Source organism: Phyllopteryx taeniolatus, chromosome 5, assembly GCF_024500385.1.
Source record: "Phyllopteryx taeniolatus isolate TA_2022b chromosome 5, UOR_Ptae_1.2, whole genome shotgun sequence".
NCBI lineage: Eukaryota > Metazoa > Chordata > Actinopteri > Syngnathiformes > Syngnathidae > Phyllopteryx > Phyllopteryx taeniolatus.
Genome location: NC_084506.1, coordinates 28,442,346 through 28,460,191, shown reverse-complemented (window position 1 = coordinate 28,460,191; position 17,846 = coordinate 28,442,346). Strand labels below are relative to the sequence as shown.

Here is a 17,846-nt window from a genome sequence, read left to right as displayed (position 1 = left end):
CATGTAAGCACAGTTCCAAATGAGAGTACACATTTGACACACGTTGATGAAACTACCTTCTTCCTTTCAGATGATATTTCCTTTTCATTGGCCATGCCCCTACATTCCTCTGTGCCCACTAGCCCTGGCGGGGGTACTCAGTGCCCCATGTCCTTTTATTGTGGGTGTGGATTCCCGATACTTTGACCTGTACGTGCCCCCGAATGACATCAGTTGTGTCGATTTGGATACCAACACCATTTCCCAGTGAGTAAATATATTTTTTCTGAAATAACTTTTAAGAATGGGATTTCTAGTTTTCATGATGAAAGTTCCACACCAAGGTTATCAGCGAAAAGGTTATCAGCGAAAGCCGTCCTTATGTAATTGAAGCTGGAATGTGAAATATCCTGATACGAAATCACATTTATGGATTGCTGATCTTCAAAGGTTGTCTCGTTGAGCGATTAAATTGTCAGTCCTGATACGAGAGCGTCTGCCTCCCTCTTTAGTACATTTGCCAATCGCTCCTCCCTGTGTAATGGCACGCATGCTGTGTGCTTGCAGGAAAGAAGACAAGAAGGCTTTAACGTGGAAAATATTGCCCGGGAGAGCCTGCAAACATCTTTTGAATTCCCTGAATAAACTCCATCAGCAGCTCACAGAGGGTGAGTCCAGGACAATATCTGGTTTGATCAATAATTTAGTTGCTGAGTCAGTTTGTACAGTGAATTTTACAGGAAGTCACCAAATACTTAAAACTGTAATCCAAAACAGTGGGTAATTTGAGTGGCTCCCTTGAGGATACTTTAAGGTGCTCAATCCTGTTGTACCTGCCTAATTGATCACATTCAGTAATTCCCACACGTAATAATGTTTTACTTAACTTTCCACACGTCATGTGGCTCTTTTGCAATTTCTGTGAAAAAAAGAGAAACACTTTCTACCACCACTTCCTCGATTGTGTGACCTCTACATATTATCACACAAAACCTGAAAGGCAAATATAATATTTGGTCAAAGTGCATTGCACACTGTTAGTAACCTATAGTGGTTGAATCTGCCAATGATTTTGCCAAGATGCAACTGATAAAGATTGTGGTCGACTAAAAAAAAAGAGCATCAAGTGAAATACACGTGTGGAGAAACTACACACTTGAGCAGTTTTGTCAGAACTGGATGACATTTCTTCGTTAAAAGATTCTTCTCTGGTTTTCACTCTTCTAATCCATCCATCCATTTTCTGAGCCGCTTCTCCTCACTAGGGTCGCGGGCGTGCTGGAGCCTATCCCAGCTGTCATCGGGCAGGAGGCGGGGTACACCCTGAACTGGTTGCCAGCCAATCGCAGGGCACATAGAAACAAACACCCATTCGCACTCACAGTCATGCCTACGGGCAATTTAGAGTCTCCAATTAATGCATGTTTTTGGGATGTGGGAGGAAACCGGAGTGCCCGGAGAAAACCCCACTCTTCTAATATACATCTGAAATAGACAATCTGCTTGCCAAACCAGGATTATGTAGCTCGGTATTGTATTCGTGAACATATTGATTCTAAATTAAAATTTAAAGACAATATTGGCCGATTGACTTTAAAGTTTTTCCGAAGTGCATCCATGCCCTTTTCCAAACAGTTTTTCTCCAGATCTGTGAATGAAAACATCTGGCGTGTCACATTACATAAATGGTTGGATTAAGAATTTACCGTAATTTCTTGTGTATAATGCGCATTCCCCCACCCCAAAAAAATGTCAAAAGTCAGTAGTCCGCATTATACATGGGTATAGGGGGAAATGGAAAAAAACTCACATTTTATAAATGTATGCTGCCATCTAGTGGTTATGAAGAGGCTGTACACTTGCCATTCCAAAATGCCACCGCCACCAATATGACAGAGGCATGTACGTATGACTGCATATATGTACAGTTTTGCTCATAAGTTTACATACCCTAGCAGAATGTGTGAAATGTCCTTTTTTTTTTTTTTAATATGACTGATGACTGAACAACAACCATCATTAATTTCTTCATGGTTATGTTTAGACTTTACACTGATTTGATCGGGCTGATCGGTATCGGCCGATAGTTAGCATTTTATGCTGATCGGCTGATCTGCTTTAATGTCGTAATTCGCCGATCCGATCAATGACGTCATTGATCAGCTCCGCAAAAGACATTTACTCCGAGTCGCTGCGTGCACAGTATATTTGAATCCAAAAGCTAGTTTATTTTTAGCCTTGTCGCGTGTCTTTTGACGTAGTACTGTAAATATCTGACGGCCAAAGAAGTTATTTAAAAAAAATAAAAAATAAATAAATAAAAACCTTGGCGGTGTGGGACAGACAACACGTCGGAGACAGGCAACACGTAATGCCCGAATCAGACTACAAGACAAATGTGCTCTTTCAAAATTGCAGACTACTGCAATAAAATCTTGTATTCTGCATCCCGTTTTTTACGATCATTGGGCTTTATCTTGTCAACTCAAATGCGACTGGATACACCCGTTACCGTGGCGACGACAACAGGAGTAGAACGAGCCGACTATTATAAGGACAAAATGGGGGAAAAACGTGTATTGGTGGTCACCGGTGCTCAGGAGAGGAGAGGACGTTCATTTAAGGCTTGCTTGAGGTATGTTCACATACTTTTAATACGATACGGCTCACAAGGAGGCAATAAAATGTTATGTAGCCTAGCAAGCTAGTGGTACCACGAACGATTGGACATAAACATGCCGCCGTTCTGTCGAATCATACTCTAAAGTTTCGGTGTGGGTGAAGACATTAGATTAAAATAAAGTCATTTAATTACAGTAAGTTAGCACCTATTATTTCTGTCAAGTAATGTTGGTTTGACCTGACTGATTAGAATACACGATCTGACTAGAGCAGTGATTTCCAACCTTTATGGAGCCAAGGAACATATTTTACAATTGAAAAATCTCACGGCACACCAACAAACAAAAATGTCACAAAAAGTGGATACATTAATTACTGTATTTACTTCCTCCCATCTAATAGAAGAGCATTCTTTTGTTCTGTCTGTCACTATGCCTCAACGGCATAAATAGAGGAACAAAGATACATTATTTATTGTAAATATAATTTTTTGAGCAATTAAGTACACAAGTATATACAGTAAATGAACAGCTCATTTAAATAGACACATTCCTCCATCTTGTAATCGGATCGGTGATCGGTTATCGTTTTTTTAAACTCACTGATCGGTGATCGGCCACAAAAATCTTTTTAAAATGTTTTTTTTAATGATAATGCTTTTCTGAAATGCTTAACCGTTTAATTTTAATCCCATTGAAATAAAAACTTTCACCTGGTCCTTCATGTTTTCTTTAAAGAATTGAACCCAGTTTACAAATTCTGCCTGGGGAAACAAACATATGACCACAACTGTGTGTTTTCTACTTTACTAAATAAAAGTAGGGCTGTGAATTTCAAAATAAGAGCAAGTAAAAAAAAAAAATTTTTAAAAAGGATTACGTGTTCAAATAAAGTGCTTAATTTCAGAATAATTCTTTGAAAAAAAACCCTAACAAAATACAGATAATAATTCATGTTTTGATCATATGGGTAGAAGCAAAATCATGTATTGAAAAAAATGCATTATACATGGGTAGAACGGTTTTCCAGAATCTTGAGGTCAACTTTGGGGGTGCGTATTATACATGGGTGCGCATTATACACGAGAAATTGCGGTAATCTCATCTGTTTAAGTGCACAAGTCAAACTTGGATAGTTCTGTAATGTTTATTTAAAAAGACTGTCGTCTTGTTTTACCGAAATAACAAAATAACAAAATGTACTGTTGTGTGTTGTCAGGTGGTTACTTAAGCCACGAAGATGTGCAGATGGAGCATGCGGTAACTGACAGCGAGCTCAACGGTGGGAAGAGTCTCCAAACTCTGGAGCTGGAGATCCAGGAAGCCTTCCTGCGCTTTATGGCGGCCATCCTCAGAGGTTATCGCTCGTACTTGCAGCCCATAACCCAGGCCCCCTCTGAGAAGACCACTGATGTCAGCTCCCTTTTTGACATTCAAGGTTGGCTTCAAAATGTTTCTCTCATCAAGCGCTTTACATTTCATTTGGCTTCAGTGAATGTGCTAAATGTCAAAAGAGTGAGACGATTCAATGATGAATTGCTCTACATGTGTATGAGTGCTGTTATGCAAGGAGAGCAGCAGAGAACTTGTTTCAACACCAGTTCTGATAAATGACACATTTTATCAACATAGCAGCTTGATTGAGAGTCTGATTGAATAAATCTCATCATGTCATGTGTGTCCTTACATAATATTAATATATTTTTGGGGGTGTTTTGTGTTTTGTTTTTAGGTTTCTTGAAAAGCAGAGACCGCTCCCATCAGAGGTTCTACTCACTCATGACCAAGACTCAAATGTTCAGCCGCTTCATTGAGGAATGCTCCTTTGTCAGTGACAAAGATGCAAGTCTGGCTTTCTTCGACGAGTGCGCTGATAAGGTGACAATTGCAGCTAATCTTAATCTCAGAAATGATAATCATGGGAAGGAACAAAGACCCTTCTATTATTGAAGGTGCCATATTTTACCAAACCATTTTTCCAGTATTTGTGATATATAATGGACCCTATGGATCCTCAGTAAACATGTAAAATTGGAATTAAAATCGTCCACGCATTCCTAAATTCGAGACGTTTTTCTGCCGAGAGGCCTGAAATCAGGTCATTCTAATTTCTCGAGCTTATCTACGTCACTAGCGAAGATCTCCGCCTAGCTCTCCTCTCCCGAGCCAGCGCTGTCAACATAACAAACACCGTGTCCTCTCACAAGTGGGTCTTCTACACAGAGGCAACCAATCAGTGGAAAGGGGGCAGTTTAAGCCAAACATGAACAAAGCGGATAAAAAACTGGGTCAAACAGAAGTAGCTGTCAGAGGGGCCTTTTCGGGATTCTCGTATGACAAAACCAAGGTGGTTTTTTAAATGAAATTGACACTTTTATACTAAGTCCATGTTAGAGAGTCACTCTATGGAGGTCTAAATAGCCAAAATATGGGATCTTTAATATCTGATCTGGAACACACCCATTTGCTGATGTTATTTTATTTGCTTGATGTTCTTAATCCCCTTTCTGTACTTTTTGTTGTTTAATATCATTTTCTTCTTTTTTCTCCTCTCTCTACTGCCTCATCATTGTTGTCCCTGCCTGGTAGCTCTCCACGGTTGCCAAGGTAAACTCAACACAGCGTTTGTTGTTGTTGTCAAAACATATTAGAGTTAAAGTTGTAATGCACTAATAGCATCATGTGTGCTTGCCTCTGTTGACCTTAAAGTGGTTTGTTTGTGTGTGTGTTGAGAGAGCAAGACAGGTTTGTACAACCCCAATTCCAATGAAGTAGGGATGTTGTGTTAAACATAAATAAAAACAGAATACAATGATTTGCAAATCATGTTCAACCTATATTTAATTGAATACACTACAAAGACAAGATATTTAACTGATGAACTTTATTGTTTATTAGCAAATAATCATTAACTTGGAATTTTTCTGGCTGCAAGTTTATCAGTTTGAACATTCAATATCTTGTATTTGTAGTGTATTCAATTAAATATAGGTTGAACATGATTAGCAAATTATTGTATTCTGTTTTTATTTATGTTTAACACAACGTCGCAACTTCATTGGAATTGGGGTTGTACATTAGCTGGTTGTTTGTGTCAGCAATCTGCATTATTGACCATGTACCATTAGAGCGGTTGAGGTGATACTGAGACACTGAGATTAATGATTGTCACTATAATCCTTCAAGGGTCAGTTTTGAAGGATGATGCAGAAGAATGCATTAATTTTTAAGTGGTATCTGAACAATTTTTTCTTTGAAAGTTACATTATGAGTTGCCTAATCGTGATCAGCAAACATCAGAAATTCTGATAGTTTATAGTTTGTCATCTTTAACTTCAAATTGTATTCATTATCCAAATGTATCTATAGTAAATATATGTTATTTAAGTTGGATCATGTTGAGTAAATATTACAATAATCTTAGTCTATATAAATTAATGGACTACTAATTTGCAAAAAAAATATTTTTTAATACATTATATTGTGTGTATGAGTATCCGACTTCGACTTTACACAACTATCTGCACATGTTTTGAAACACAAACAAAACATCCTCCTTTCTCCGGGGGAAAAAAAATAGTTGCGCTTGCAATTTTTTGCAATCAGGAAGTCACACTTGTGTCCTGCATGGGCCACTCTATGAATGGTCACTGCGGTTAGTATTGAGAAGTGGAAGCATTGATTCATTCATCATCAACTGCCTCTTGCTGAGGTCGACGACGCATGTACGGTTGAGAAAGACCTCTCGGGTGTAAGAGGAAGGGCAACGAGCGGAAGAAGCAAAAGAGCAGAATCGAAACAAGGCTGGGCGGATCGAAGAAAGTCGCCATTCTGAATCATCCACTCGACCAAGTGGAAAAAAGCCTTTAACACAATACCACCCAGAAGCTATTCAGCTGCCATAATATTCATGTTTTGGTGAAGCCCAAGTTGAGGATCAGCTGCTGAGTCACTCAAATGAACAAAAGCATTTAGTATCATATCACCACACTATACACAAAAGAACATTGCAGGCACAAAAGCAGTGTGGAGTTCTAATCTAATCTTGAGAGCCCATTCTATTTACTGTCTGTCAAGAGCCCATCAGAGTCACACAAGTACTCTGGCAGCACGGATGCCGGAAGATGTGTTTGGTCATATTTTACTTCATAGTTTACAACTATCTGATATGTTTCTGTTGCAAAGCAGATGGACGGTGAAAAGCCAGATGACGCCAGACTGATCGAACTGGACGAATCCCATCGCAGTGAGCACACTGTTTACATCAACCCTCCCGAGCTGCCTCTGCTACCAGAAGGAGAAGAGCATCCTCTGTGCTACAGGTACTATTGTGCATATGATCAACAATATATACAGTCTATTATTGTAGTTGGAGTTTGCAGTGGTGTGGATCTGCACCGCACTATACCGAGTAATTCCGTTAACCTTCTATCTGTCCCTGACCACACTGAAAACGTATACCTATCCACATGAAATCACAGACTGTCTAACACATGCTAAAAGCAATAGGTGGCCTTATACTGTAAGCCATAACCTTGAAGCCATGTTATCCAGTAAGAAGCTATGTTATTTTCATAAAAGGTGCACTATCACCAACAATGGCTAATTAACGCTTCTCTAACATTGTCAATCAAAGCTGAGCATTATCATCTTCGTAGAATGGGAATTTCAACTTCTACAGCTTTTGTATTGGATCTTATTATATTGTAGAGGTTTACCTCATGTAAGTTATGTAGATCCAAGTCAATGTTTCACTTATTCATCTCGTACATTTGAAGGTTTCTCCCAGACAGCGGGTGTGCTTTCACACTTGTGGGAGTGTGCTTAACAAAAATTACCTCCATTGTAGCTTTGTACCTCTTTTGTCATGTTTTCAATTTGGACTGCCTTACATTAGGGACTCAGTGCTCAAGCCTTTTGTTTGTGAAGGCCAAAGTACATTATTGTACTGTATTGATTACATGATGTGTCATGGTCTCTGATGCCATTCACTGTATTTCTCCAGCTACTCCAGGTTTCCAGTGCTAAATTCTGAACTTCTAGAACCACTTGAGGGACCAAATCCTCCATCAGCAGGCACAGTTTCACACCACTGCAGCCCCGCCAGCCCGACAGCCATCTTTAGACGCTCCAAACAGGTCAATTAATTTTGCAACAAAACATTAATATTTAAAAAAAATGTAATTAAAAGCCAATTCACCACTATATATATATATATATATATATATATATATATATATATATATATATATTCCCATTTTTATATTTATATATATATATTTTTTTTCTATTTCAGGAGATCAAATCTGCTCAAAGGATGGCGCGAACCTATTCGTCTATGCCTCAGATGTGGTCCAAGTGTCTTCTGCGTCACTGCTACGGCCTCTGGTTCATCTGCCTGCCTGGTTTCGTCGATACGTGTCCCTCTAAAGTGCGGGCGCTGCGCACAGCTTATGATGTGCTGAGGAGGATGCAAGACAAGAAGCTGCAGGCCCCCGATGAGGTAGGAAACACCGACACTACTCTGTACAGTGTATACAGTGTGATATTGAGTTTTTTTTAAAGGGTAGTTTTAGTTTCTTTTCTAAAAAAGCAATTTTATTTATTTATTTTGCCCAAGGTGTGTTATCGTGTATTGCTGCAACTGTGTGGTCAGTACAGCCAGCCAGTCCTAGCAGTGAAGGTACTTTTTGAGATGAAGAAGGCTGGAATTCAACCCAACGCCATCACCTATGGCTACTACAACAAGGTGCGTGCATGCATTTAAGAGCTGAATTGATAATGCCTTGCAAAGTTTAGTTTCAAGCTGAAAGTGCTCATGATGTTCCTGCAGGCGGTGTTGGAGAGCACGTGGCCGTCCACCACCAGAGGCGGCTTCTTTTTGTGGGGGAAGCTGAGAAACGTTGTCCTGGGTGTTGGCCAATTCAAGCAAGCAGGGAAGAAACAAACACTGCCACACAGAGAAATTCAACTTTCAGGTAGGATTTAGCTTTGTAAGTCTTAACATTTATGTGTCTTTGTAGATTTTCAAGAGGTGGCGAATCTGTTCAGCAAGGACTTAAAACCTTTTTTTTTTTTTTTTGAGGGGTACTTTCTATATTACAAACACATTGTCAGAGATGTATTCATTTAATATGTTGTTTAATGTGGTTGTATGTTTGAACTGCACTTATTGTGGAATGTTTCCAACATTTTGGATACCTTATTCAACTATATGAGGGGCAAATAGTATAAACAGGTCTCTCAAATGCAGGTGTACCTAATGATAGGGTCAATGAGTTCGCAGCACTATTCTCTTCAGTGATGATTAATCAAGTTATGAACTTCTTTAGTTGTTGGTGACATATCCCAGCCACAAAGCTTTCAAAATGAAAACAAATATTTTTTATTTCCCATTCTGGAATATAGTTTATCATGGCTCAATACCACCAATCTCTGTATTAAGACGCCTACTCAGTTGAAGGCAGCGTTGATAAATGATCCACTCTTGTATAAAGTGTCTGCCTCCCCATAGTTCCGAATGAAAACAAAAAGAGCTCATTGATCATGTGGTAGCAATGTGCTCGTCTGATTTTATCACTATTTTTATAACCAATTTATGTTGTTCCCAACAAACTAGTCCATCTTAACTCATTCACTGCCAGCTTTCCCACTTAACATGGATATTTGACTTCTAAAGCCGTCAATGGCAGTGAATGTGTTAACAGTCCAGTGAGACACTAATTTTTATAATCACACATTGTGTGAGACTTTATCATAACAATCTGCACACCATAAATCACTCTCTGGTTCATAGTAGTACCAAGTGGTAAATCATTTGTGAAATAACAATAACCTCTCCCTCCATGGCGCCTATAATGTTGAATTGTTTGGAAAGAGTTGGTGATTTATCTCAGGACTTGTTTTTACGGGCGGTAATTTGTGGCCTGGTTCAATCACACTTCATTACAGATGTGTTGTTAAATCACCAATTCACATGAATAGGATGCTGACATCGTTGGGACCACTGGTCTCGAACAGAGCTGAATGCAAATTATTAAAAAAACAAAAAAAAAAACACACACACACACACACACACACATTAAGAGTTAAACTGAGGCGCATTAGCAAGAAAATAGTGAAAATTAGATTTTTAGATTTCCTTTTTTTTCATATGGAGTTATGGGTATTCATTTTGGTTAATTAATTTAATGAAATAAGTATAATAAACAATGTTGTGACATAATTTGACAACAGATGTGAGTATTGTGTATCCTTGGATTTGAAGAGCTATTTTCCCAAACGAGATAAAAGCCAAATTAAAAAATAAAATAAAATCTCGCCATGCCATTTCTTTTGTTGAACATGTTCTTCAGACTGGACCAATGGCTTGTTTTAACAGGATTAAATGAATCTTTGTAAAAGGCTCAGGCATGTCTGGGTAAATAACTGACATTTTCTCTGAATAATTAAAATGGATTTATAGCGTTGTGCAGAGGAGATCTTCATTTGTTGTAGATTAAGCGATCAGCACTGAGTGACTCCTGACTTGTTTACTTGTTATCTCCTCCTAGACGGTAGTGATCTTGACACAGTCAGTCATGGCAGTTTGGACAGCGCTAATGACTCTGCCGAGCGCACCTCCATCGATACCGACTTCAATAAAATGGACTCCAGTGATGATGGATTTAGCACAGGTAGGCAAGACCCACTTTGTTTTCTGACTATTTTACTTTTTATTTTTGTGTACTTCTCACTGCAGATTGTTAGTTTATGTTTTCTTTTAACCTACAACAGCATTCTGCTGAGGGACCACTATTAATTTTAGTTCCCTATTCTTCCTTGCAGTTGTTTTTCTATATTTGAGTATTCCCTGCTGCTTGCTTGAAAAACAAATGAAAACACTAAGTTGCTAAGGAGGAGAATAGATGCAGCAGATGCAAAACCATGTGTCAAAAACAGATAAATAAGCACATAAAATTAATTTCAGGTGGCCAGTCAGACCAAGGCTACGATTCCTTGTCTAAGGAGGAGATGTGCTGCAGAGAGGGGGAAAACATTCCACTGGTTAAGGACAAAGGAACAAAGCTGCACAGTGAGTTATGGAAGAATTGCTTTCTTTTTTAAATCTCACACTCACTGACCATTAAAGGTGAATAAATCACCAAAACTGCATGGCTCCATGCGAAACAAATGTTCCAATGTGGGAGTCTTCTTTATGGAAAGCCACACTGTTGATGAATGAGTGTGTTATGTAACCAGATCATTGTTTGTTATTAGATTTGTCTTGCATCACTGCTCCAAATAACATTGGCGGTCAGCTCCGCTCCGGCATTAGTGATAAATGTGCTTCGTCATACCAAGTTTCATGCATTCACACTAACATGGTTATAACATGCCCCTTTTATTCTTCTACTCGTTTTTAATCTTGATATCATTGCAATTTTGTACTGATTAATCGAAGAACACAATCTGGATCATTTGTGCTAAATTCCTCACTTCACTCATCAGTTTTAAAAGTATTAGCCAAAGTGTTTCATTATAGGTGCCACTGCTGGATTACTTTTTTTTTCAGCCATTGTTTTAATGTATGGATAATTTAAAAGAAATGACAATTTTCAGCCATTTTTTTAATTCCTGGAGAACTGTCAAACCCAGAGAGGCCAATCACTATATCGCAGATTTTTACGCATTGCGGTTGGGTCTGGAATGTGTCCTCCGCGGCAAACGGCGGTTTACTGTTATCAACTTATCATACAGCTAGTCATATTACGCTGTCAATAGTAGGGCTGTCACTATCCAGTCTTTTTTAGAATCTATTCTCCTATTGATTATTGATTGAATAATGGAATAATATATAATTTTACTACTATTTTATTCTGAGGGATGACTTCAATCCTTAAACTGCATATGCCGGTACTGAGTGATGGTATAAATTTGGTGTACAGCATTCGAGACAGCAAAATGCTAAATGGTTAGCATTAGCGTGCTAGCGATTACATTTTAGCTATAAAAAAAAAAACACCAACGACCATTCAGCTCATTCATACGTATCATATTATATGTACATTACACATGTAACAGTGTCTTAAAAATCACTTCCTTGTCGTTTTTGGAAAACTATCATTGGCCGAACACTGTGTCCGTCTGCAATAAATGTCCGTGTGAAACATGGGTTCTGGTGGCGCAAACATGGAACTTATTTATTTTGGGTCCCAGTGGAGCATCGAGGCAGAAATTGTGTGATTGTGTGTTTATGTGTTTTTGAAGTTGATTTAGCCAAGTTATTCTATCTTTTTCCCCAGCCCTAGCAAGTTAATAGCTTGTGTTTCTGTTACAGGCAATGGTGACAACCTGGATTCCAGTCCGTCATTCAGTGACACCATGCTGTGTGGACCTTTGACCCAAACAGAGCGGCCAAAGTTTCTGGACTTGTCGGTAGGCTCGAGAGCTCCGAAGCTCACCGTCCCTCAGCTCAGCTCCAACAAGCGGCACCACCTTGCTGCTGACAAACTGAGGGAGTTGGAAGAGAAAACAGAGCCTAATGGAGAACAGAACCCGAACAGAAGAAGCATGAGCTGCAGCGGTGGGACAGTGGGTCGATCTGATATTGAGGCAGGGTTTGATCCGCTGTCACTCATGGCCACGGCGCAAGAACGCTGCCGAGGCGGCGGAAGCACGCCTACTGCCCGTCGTGAGCTGGCCGAGGAGATTGAGATGTACATGAACATTAGCAACAGCCCGCCGAGGAGCTGCAAGCCAAACGCGAACGCGCAGAACCAATCAAGCCCCTCCTCACAGGCCACCCGACCCCACACGCTGCTCCGCTCCAACACCCAACTCCCGTTACCTGTCAAATCAAGACAGCGGCTCAGGACATCGCCGTCTCTCCCTCTCGGTGTTTGTAACAAAGGCAGGGACAGGCCTTCCTCCTTAGTGTTACCCTCATCCCCCACTGCCTCGGCCTCTTCCTTCTCCATGGATTCCCTCTTCACACCCAGCCTGGACAGCTTCAAGAGCAGCGTTCTCTTAGCGGGAAAGGGCGTCGCTGAGAAGGCCAGCCGCCTCTACTCGCGCCTATCCTCTCAAACCACATTAACAGAGGTCAGTGCCGCCGACATGCTTCTCACTCCGAACAGTCATTTTCACCCTAACCACATTTTGTCTTTTATCGCACCAGCAGGACTCAAACTGCGATCGAATCAGCGTGTCCTCGCTCACCTCAGGCGATGCGGACTGCTCCTCGCTTGTGGATATTGACTCCTGTCTAGACGCAGATGGGTTCGTGTCCCCGCAGCATGGTGGTACGGCCCGACTCAGGAGGAGCCCCATAGCGGGCCACAACCACCTGAGCAGTCCCAGCTCCCCTGACAGGGTCTTCCGGCACAACTCTTTCTCTGGTTTGTTTCACCTCCTTTATTAAAGCAGTCTGTATGATTGATCCCCTCAATTTGACTCCAGTGACTGTGAAAACCTCTCTGATGCAAAAGATGTCATGCTTGACTCAAGCATTGTGTGTGCATGCATGTTCACAGACGTTTTGTGTTAAAGTGAGCCTGCTGGTGTTCTGTGGGAAATTAGGCCAGTAGGCGTGAAGGCTATGAGTAAGCATTATGGGCTCCTCCAAGTAACACGCATACTGTATGCTCACAACATTAGGATCACTTGCACACTGCTTACTTTTAATGGACACTAACAGACGGGTATTGATTTAACAATTTTTATTATCGTCATTTTAGTTCAAAATGGTGTAGAAGCATCAGTGATTCCCAACCACTGCAGCAATTATGTAATTTCACTGAATTGGTCCATGAAGTATTTTTGTACTACAAATTATATATCTTTGTTCATCTGTCTATGCCAGCAACGGAGTGACAGGCAGAACAATGGATGTTTCTAATATTTTGTTCACCTTATCTAGCAACATAGGATTTGAAATATTAAAATCAGTGTGATACAGCGCAGTTTTCTGCCGCAGTAATCAATTTAATCCATACTTGCAGGCATTGTCAATCCAACTCATTATATTTTGCATAACAATAATTGCAACGAAATATGAAGGCTTTAGTCAAATTTTTGTTCACTTTTGCTCTATATAATCCATGTTTACTGTCAAGCTTTTGTTAAGATCCATCTAACTTGTGTATATATTATGTCCAGGTGGTTTGACAGTTCCTTCTAGAAGTCCTCACACTCCAGATTCCTCCCCTGACATAAACCGCTTCAGGCCTTCTCCGACTTATACCATAGAGGTGAGGTCATTCATTCATTGATATTCGTACCTGGAAATATTCCATCTTGCCAAGTGGTTTCACGCCCGGTCCTTTTGCCTTTGGATGCAGGTTATGATGTCCAGCTGCTCCCTTTGCAAGACGTGTGACTCTCTGGTGTACGACGAGGAGATCATGGCCGGCTGGACGGCCAACGACTCCAACCTCAACAGCACGTGCCCCTTCTGCGGCTCAGCCTTCCTGCCATTCCTCAATGTGGAGGTCAAAGATCTGAGGCCTCCCAGCAGGCAAGTTCTTGAATTCAAACAAACACACACACACAATTCCTTTATCCCTGTGGCCTCTTAAATCTGATCCACCGTGTCTACTCTCAGATCTCCCCAGGAGTCTATTCCTGTTACCAAGGAGGACACATCTGTGTCACTCAACTCCGAAGCCAAAATATCTGAGGCAGACTACACTACGCCAAGGAATGCTGGGATGTCTGCACCAGTGACAGTGCCGTACCTGAGCCCTCTGGTTCTTTGGAAGGAACTGGAGAGCCTGCTGGTGAACGAAGGCGACCAGGCCATTTATTCCCCAGGGGTTGTGGACCAGCACCCAATTGTCTTCTGGAACCTTGTGTGGTTCTTTAGGAGGCTGGAGCTGCCTAGTAATCTGCCAGCTCTTATCCTGGCCTCCCAACACTGTCCCCGTGGCGATCAGGTCACTATTCGGATAAGGGATTAAAAAAAAAAAAAATGATATTCATAATCATTCAAACATACTGTACTGACTACTTTTCATCACACCTGCAGACTCGTTCTGGTGTTTCCTCTGAGGACAGCAAGCAAGTTCTGGTGAGGATTATGTGGGATAACCTGAACTTGCACCAAGACAAAGTCCACCCTTGTTATGTCCTCTGGAACACACATTGTAAGTTATGAAGACATTTATTTTAATTAACTTATTTCAAAAGATGCAATTAATTAGTCTGAGATTCTGTTGGTGATACTTGCATGTGAATGATGATCATGCATTAAAGTAATGGCACAGTTGTGCATAATTGAATTTAGGACTCCCTGTCCTTATCAGTGCTTTACTTTGATTCGTAGATTTGCCGTTATGGAGATGAACGAGCCTTTGCTTAGGATAAATTTTATCTCCGTTTTGTTGCAGGCGCCAACTTACTGGTTCGCTCGGGGCTGTGCGAGGAGGGCCAGCTCTTCACTGTGGAGCTCCTTCAGAGTTTGGTGAGGAGCATCAAGAAGAGTGACATCTATCAGCCCATGAGCCAAATCATCCAGGTGCTGGGGCCTGAGTTGGGTTTTAAAAGACAAAGGTGAGGAGTGGCAGATTTACTTTATAAGCATATGGCGAAAGACAGCGCTATTGAAAAGTATCAAGTATGTTTTTGTGTGTCCCATACAGGAGCTTATACAGAGATTTATTATTCCTCACTCTGGTGTCTTTGGGGAAGAACAACATCAATATCAGTGAGTTTGAAACCATGATGTCTTTCTTTAATGTTATATGAATGCCTTTTGTTCTATCGCTTGCGCTACAGTTACTGGACATTCAGCAGTCATGTTGATGTTTTAAGACGGGTGTGTCACTTTACTTGCAACTTGTGTGCAGTCATCTAACATTGTGAAAACTTAAGTACAAATGAATACTATCAGTTCCAAGATCAGAGCGAAATACAGTGAAACCATCCATCCATCCATTTTCTGTACCGTTTATCCTCACTTGCGGCCGTGCTGGAGCCCATCCCAGCTATCTTCGGGCGAGAGGCGGGGCACACCCTGAACTGGACGCCAGCCAATCACAGATACAGTGAAAAATACAACTGTTTTTTATAAGTTCAAAGAAAATGACCTTGTTGCGTCTGCCAAGGGTGTTTTCTCTGATTCAAGACTTTAGCTCTCTTTCTTCTTTCTGTAGTTTTGGTCTGTCTTGACATTCAAGACCAATGTTTCTCTCTTCTTTCCAAAGTCCTCTCCACCCAATTTAATCCAACATCGTAGAGGTTTGCTAATCAAACTTCATGACATAGTGATACATGCCGGAGAGTAAATGTCATTTAAACACTTTTTGACATCATGACTCAGAGATTATTACTTAAAGCCAAAAACCTTTCTTTATCAAGAATACATGGCTGCAGATCAACTTCCAATCATTTATGTCAAGTTGTTCTTCTTTAGACCACAAATGAGTTGAAACTGAATCAACAGCACTAGTGTTGACAGCAATCTATCCCATCCCTATTTTAGCTAACTCTCATGTCATTGCAGATGCATTTGACCGGGAGTACAAGTTGGCCTATGACCGCCTCACCCCCAGTCAGGTCAAACTGACACACAACTGTGACCGCCCCCCTGGAGCTGGGGTCATGGAGTGCAGGAAGACTTTTGGGGAGCCCAGTCTGTGAACCAGATGTCACACACACACGGGAAAAAACACACACAGAAGCAGTTGCTGCTTTGCTTGTGTGTGTGTGTGTGTGTGTGTGTGTGTGTGTGTGTGTGTGTGTGTGTGTTTGGACTTCAGACTCAGGACCAGCTCACCTGAACTCTTCTTAAGCACAATGGGAATATGACTCTTATGTAAAAGCAACTGCCATGATGACATCCCTTCACTGTTCAGCGCTGGGACGTGCGGAGCAGTGAGTCTCGAGTAAATATTGAGGAAATTCCACTGTATTTTCACTATATCTACCCGTTTGTACAGTCATTATACACTTTTTTATGACTTTGTGTTTTAAAAGTGTGTCAAAGAACATGTACTGTATTCTCACATTGACTTTGCGGTCCTGGTGGCCTGTGTTGAGACTGTTGTTAAGTGTCAAGAGCAAACTGCTTTCAGACAGTCGACTTTTTTTAAGCACTTTGACAAGGTGAGTTCTGCATTGGCCCAGCAGCCCAAAGATTTGATGGTTTTTGACTGGGCCACTAAACAAAATGTAATGTTTTTCCGCCTAACACATACAGCTTTACCAAAAGCAAATACATTCCTCCTCACCGGGGACACACTTTAATACCTTAAGACACTAAACTACATTGTAATGGTGGTGATAAAAAAAAAAAAAAAACTTTCTAAATAAAGGGAGCACTAAATTGATTTATATGCACAATGTTTATTCGTGATTATTTTTTTTCTATAATCTACCAAAAGAGACTCTAAATTGCCCGTAGGCATGACTGTGAGTGCGAATGGTTGTTTGTTCCTATGTGCCCTGCGATTGGCTGGCAACCAGTTCAGGGTGTATCCCGCCTCCTGCCCGTTGATGGCTGGGATGGGCTCCAGCACGCCCGCGACCCTAGTGAGGAGAAGCGGCTCAGAAAATGGATGGATGGATGGATGTACCAAAAGAACCCACAAGGGAAATTCTAATATGATTTATTTACAATTTTTAAAGCAATACCTTTTTTAAAGTGAGACTTGTTGTATAAGGTTGTGTTGTATGGGACCACCAAGGAAACATTCCCTTAGTACAGTACAATCAAAGTATGTGATAACAGAAAAAATTGAATATTTCAGTTGGATTAATCACAACTTTTTTTTGTCGATATTGTCACAATAAATAGAGGGAAAAGAATGTACAGAATTTGATGTATTTTGTAGATTTCATTTCATAATAAAAATGAAGTGATTCATTTAAAAAGTGAAGTTATGACAGGTTTTCTTGCACAAAGTAGATTTTCCTGTGCAAGGTTTTAGGTTTGAAACAACAGCTGTGCCCTGCCCTGACACCACATCACTTCCTAAAGTCACAGTGTCCTGATAGAAGCTGACAAACAAACTTCTTTTTGTACCGTGATGCCCTTTCGCTCACATTGATGCTCTGTCCTTGCTTTGAATCAGTCTTGTTTAGCCTTGTGAATTAGCCTTCTCAATAAAACTCACCACTTGATGTCTACATCTTGTGTCAAGGCCACTGTATGTTTGTTATTCACCATTTGTAAGATGGACACTAATTTATATGAAACTACGTACAAAGGAAGTGAATCTGTTATTTGCGTTCATTTCATAATAAAAACTTGTTGAAATGTTTTTC

At 40.5% G+C, this 17,846-nt stretch overlaps 1 protein-coding gene across 8 annotated transcripts in view; it reads left to right on the top strand.

Moving 5' to 3' along the window:
* Positions 1-17,846, top strand: part of dennd4a (DENN/MADD domain containing 4A) — a 28,887-nt gene that overhangs the window by 10,102 nt on the left and 939 nt on the right. The window contains exons 9-29 of one of the 8 annotated variants that reach the window (XR_009788680.1): positions 71-246; positions 547-647; positions 3,820-4,038; positions 4,333-4,478; positions 5,190-5,207; positions 6,786-6,922; positions 7,606-7,738; positions 7,897-8,103; positions 8,221-8,349; positions 8,434-8,578; positions 10,154-10,276; positions 10,570-10,674; positions 11,920-12,683; positions 12,760-12,979; positions 13,740-13,831; positions 13,922-14,097; positions 14,185-14,515; positions 14,608-14,725; positions 14,969-15,131; positions 15,221-15,285; positions 16,084-16,465. Coding sequence is in view for 6 of the 8 variants with exons in the window: in XM_061774513.1 (XP_061630497.1) it covers positions 71-246; positions 547-647; positions 3,820-4,038; positions 4,333-4,478; positions 5,190-5,207; positions 6,786-6,922; positions 7,606-7,738; positions 7,897-8,103; positions 8,221-8,349; positions 8,434-8,578; positions 10,154-10,276; positions 10,570-10,674; positions 11,920-12,683; positions 12,760-12,979; positions 13,740-13,831; positions 13,922-14,097; positions 14,185-14,515; positions 14,608-14,725; positions 14,969-15,131; positions 15,221-15,285; positions 16,084-16,220 (3,705 nt within the window). In the remaining 2 variants the exon portion in view is untranslated. Of the gene's footprint in view, positions 1-70; positions 247-546; positions 648-3,819; positions 4,039-4,332; positions 4,479-5,189; positions 5,208-6,785; positions 6,923-7,605; positions 7,739-7,896; positions 8,104-8,220; positions 8,350-8,433; positions 8,579-10,153; positions 10,277-10,569; positions 10,675-11,919; positions 12,684-12,759; positions 12,980-13,739; positions 13,832-13,921; positions 14,098-14,184; positions 14,516-14,607; positions 14,726-14,968; positions 15,132-15,220; positions 15,286-16,083; positions 17,843-17,846 lie in introns of those variants that run through there. The other 7 variants (XR_009788681.1, XM_061774513.1, XM_061774510.1 and 4 more) reach the window with 7 other exon arrangements.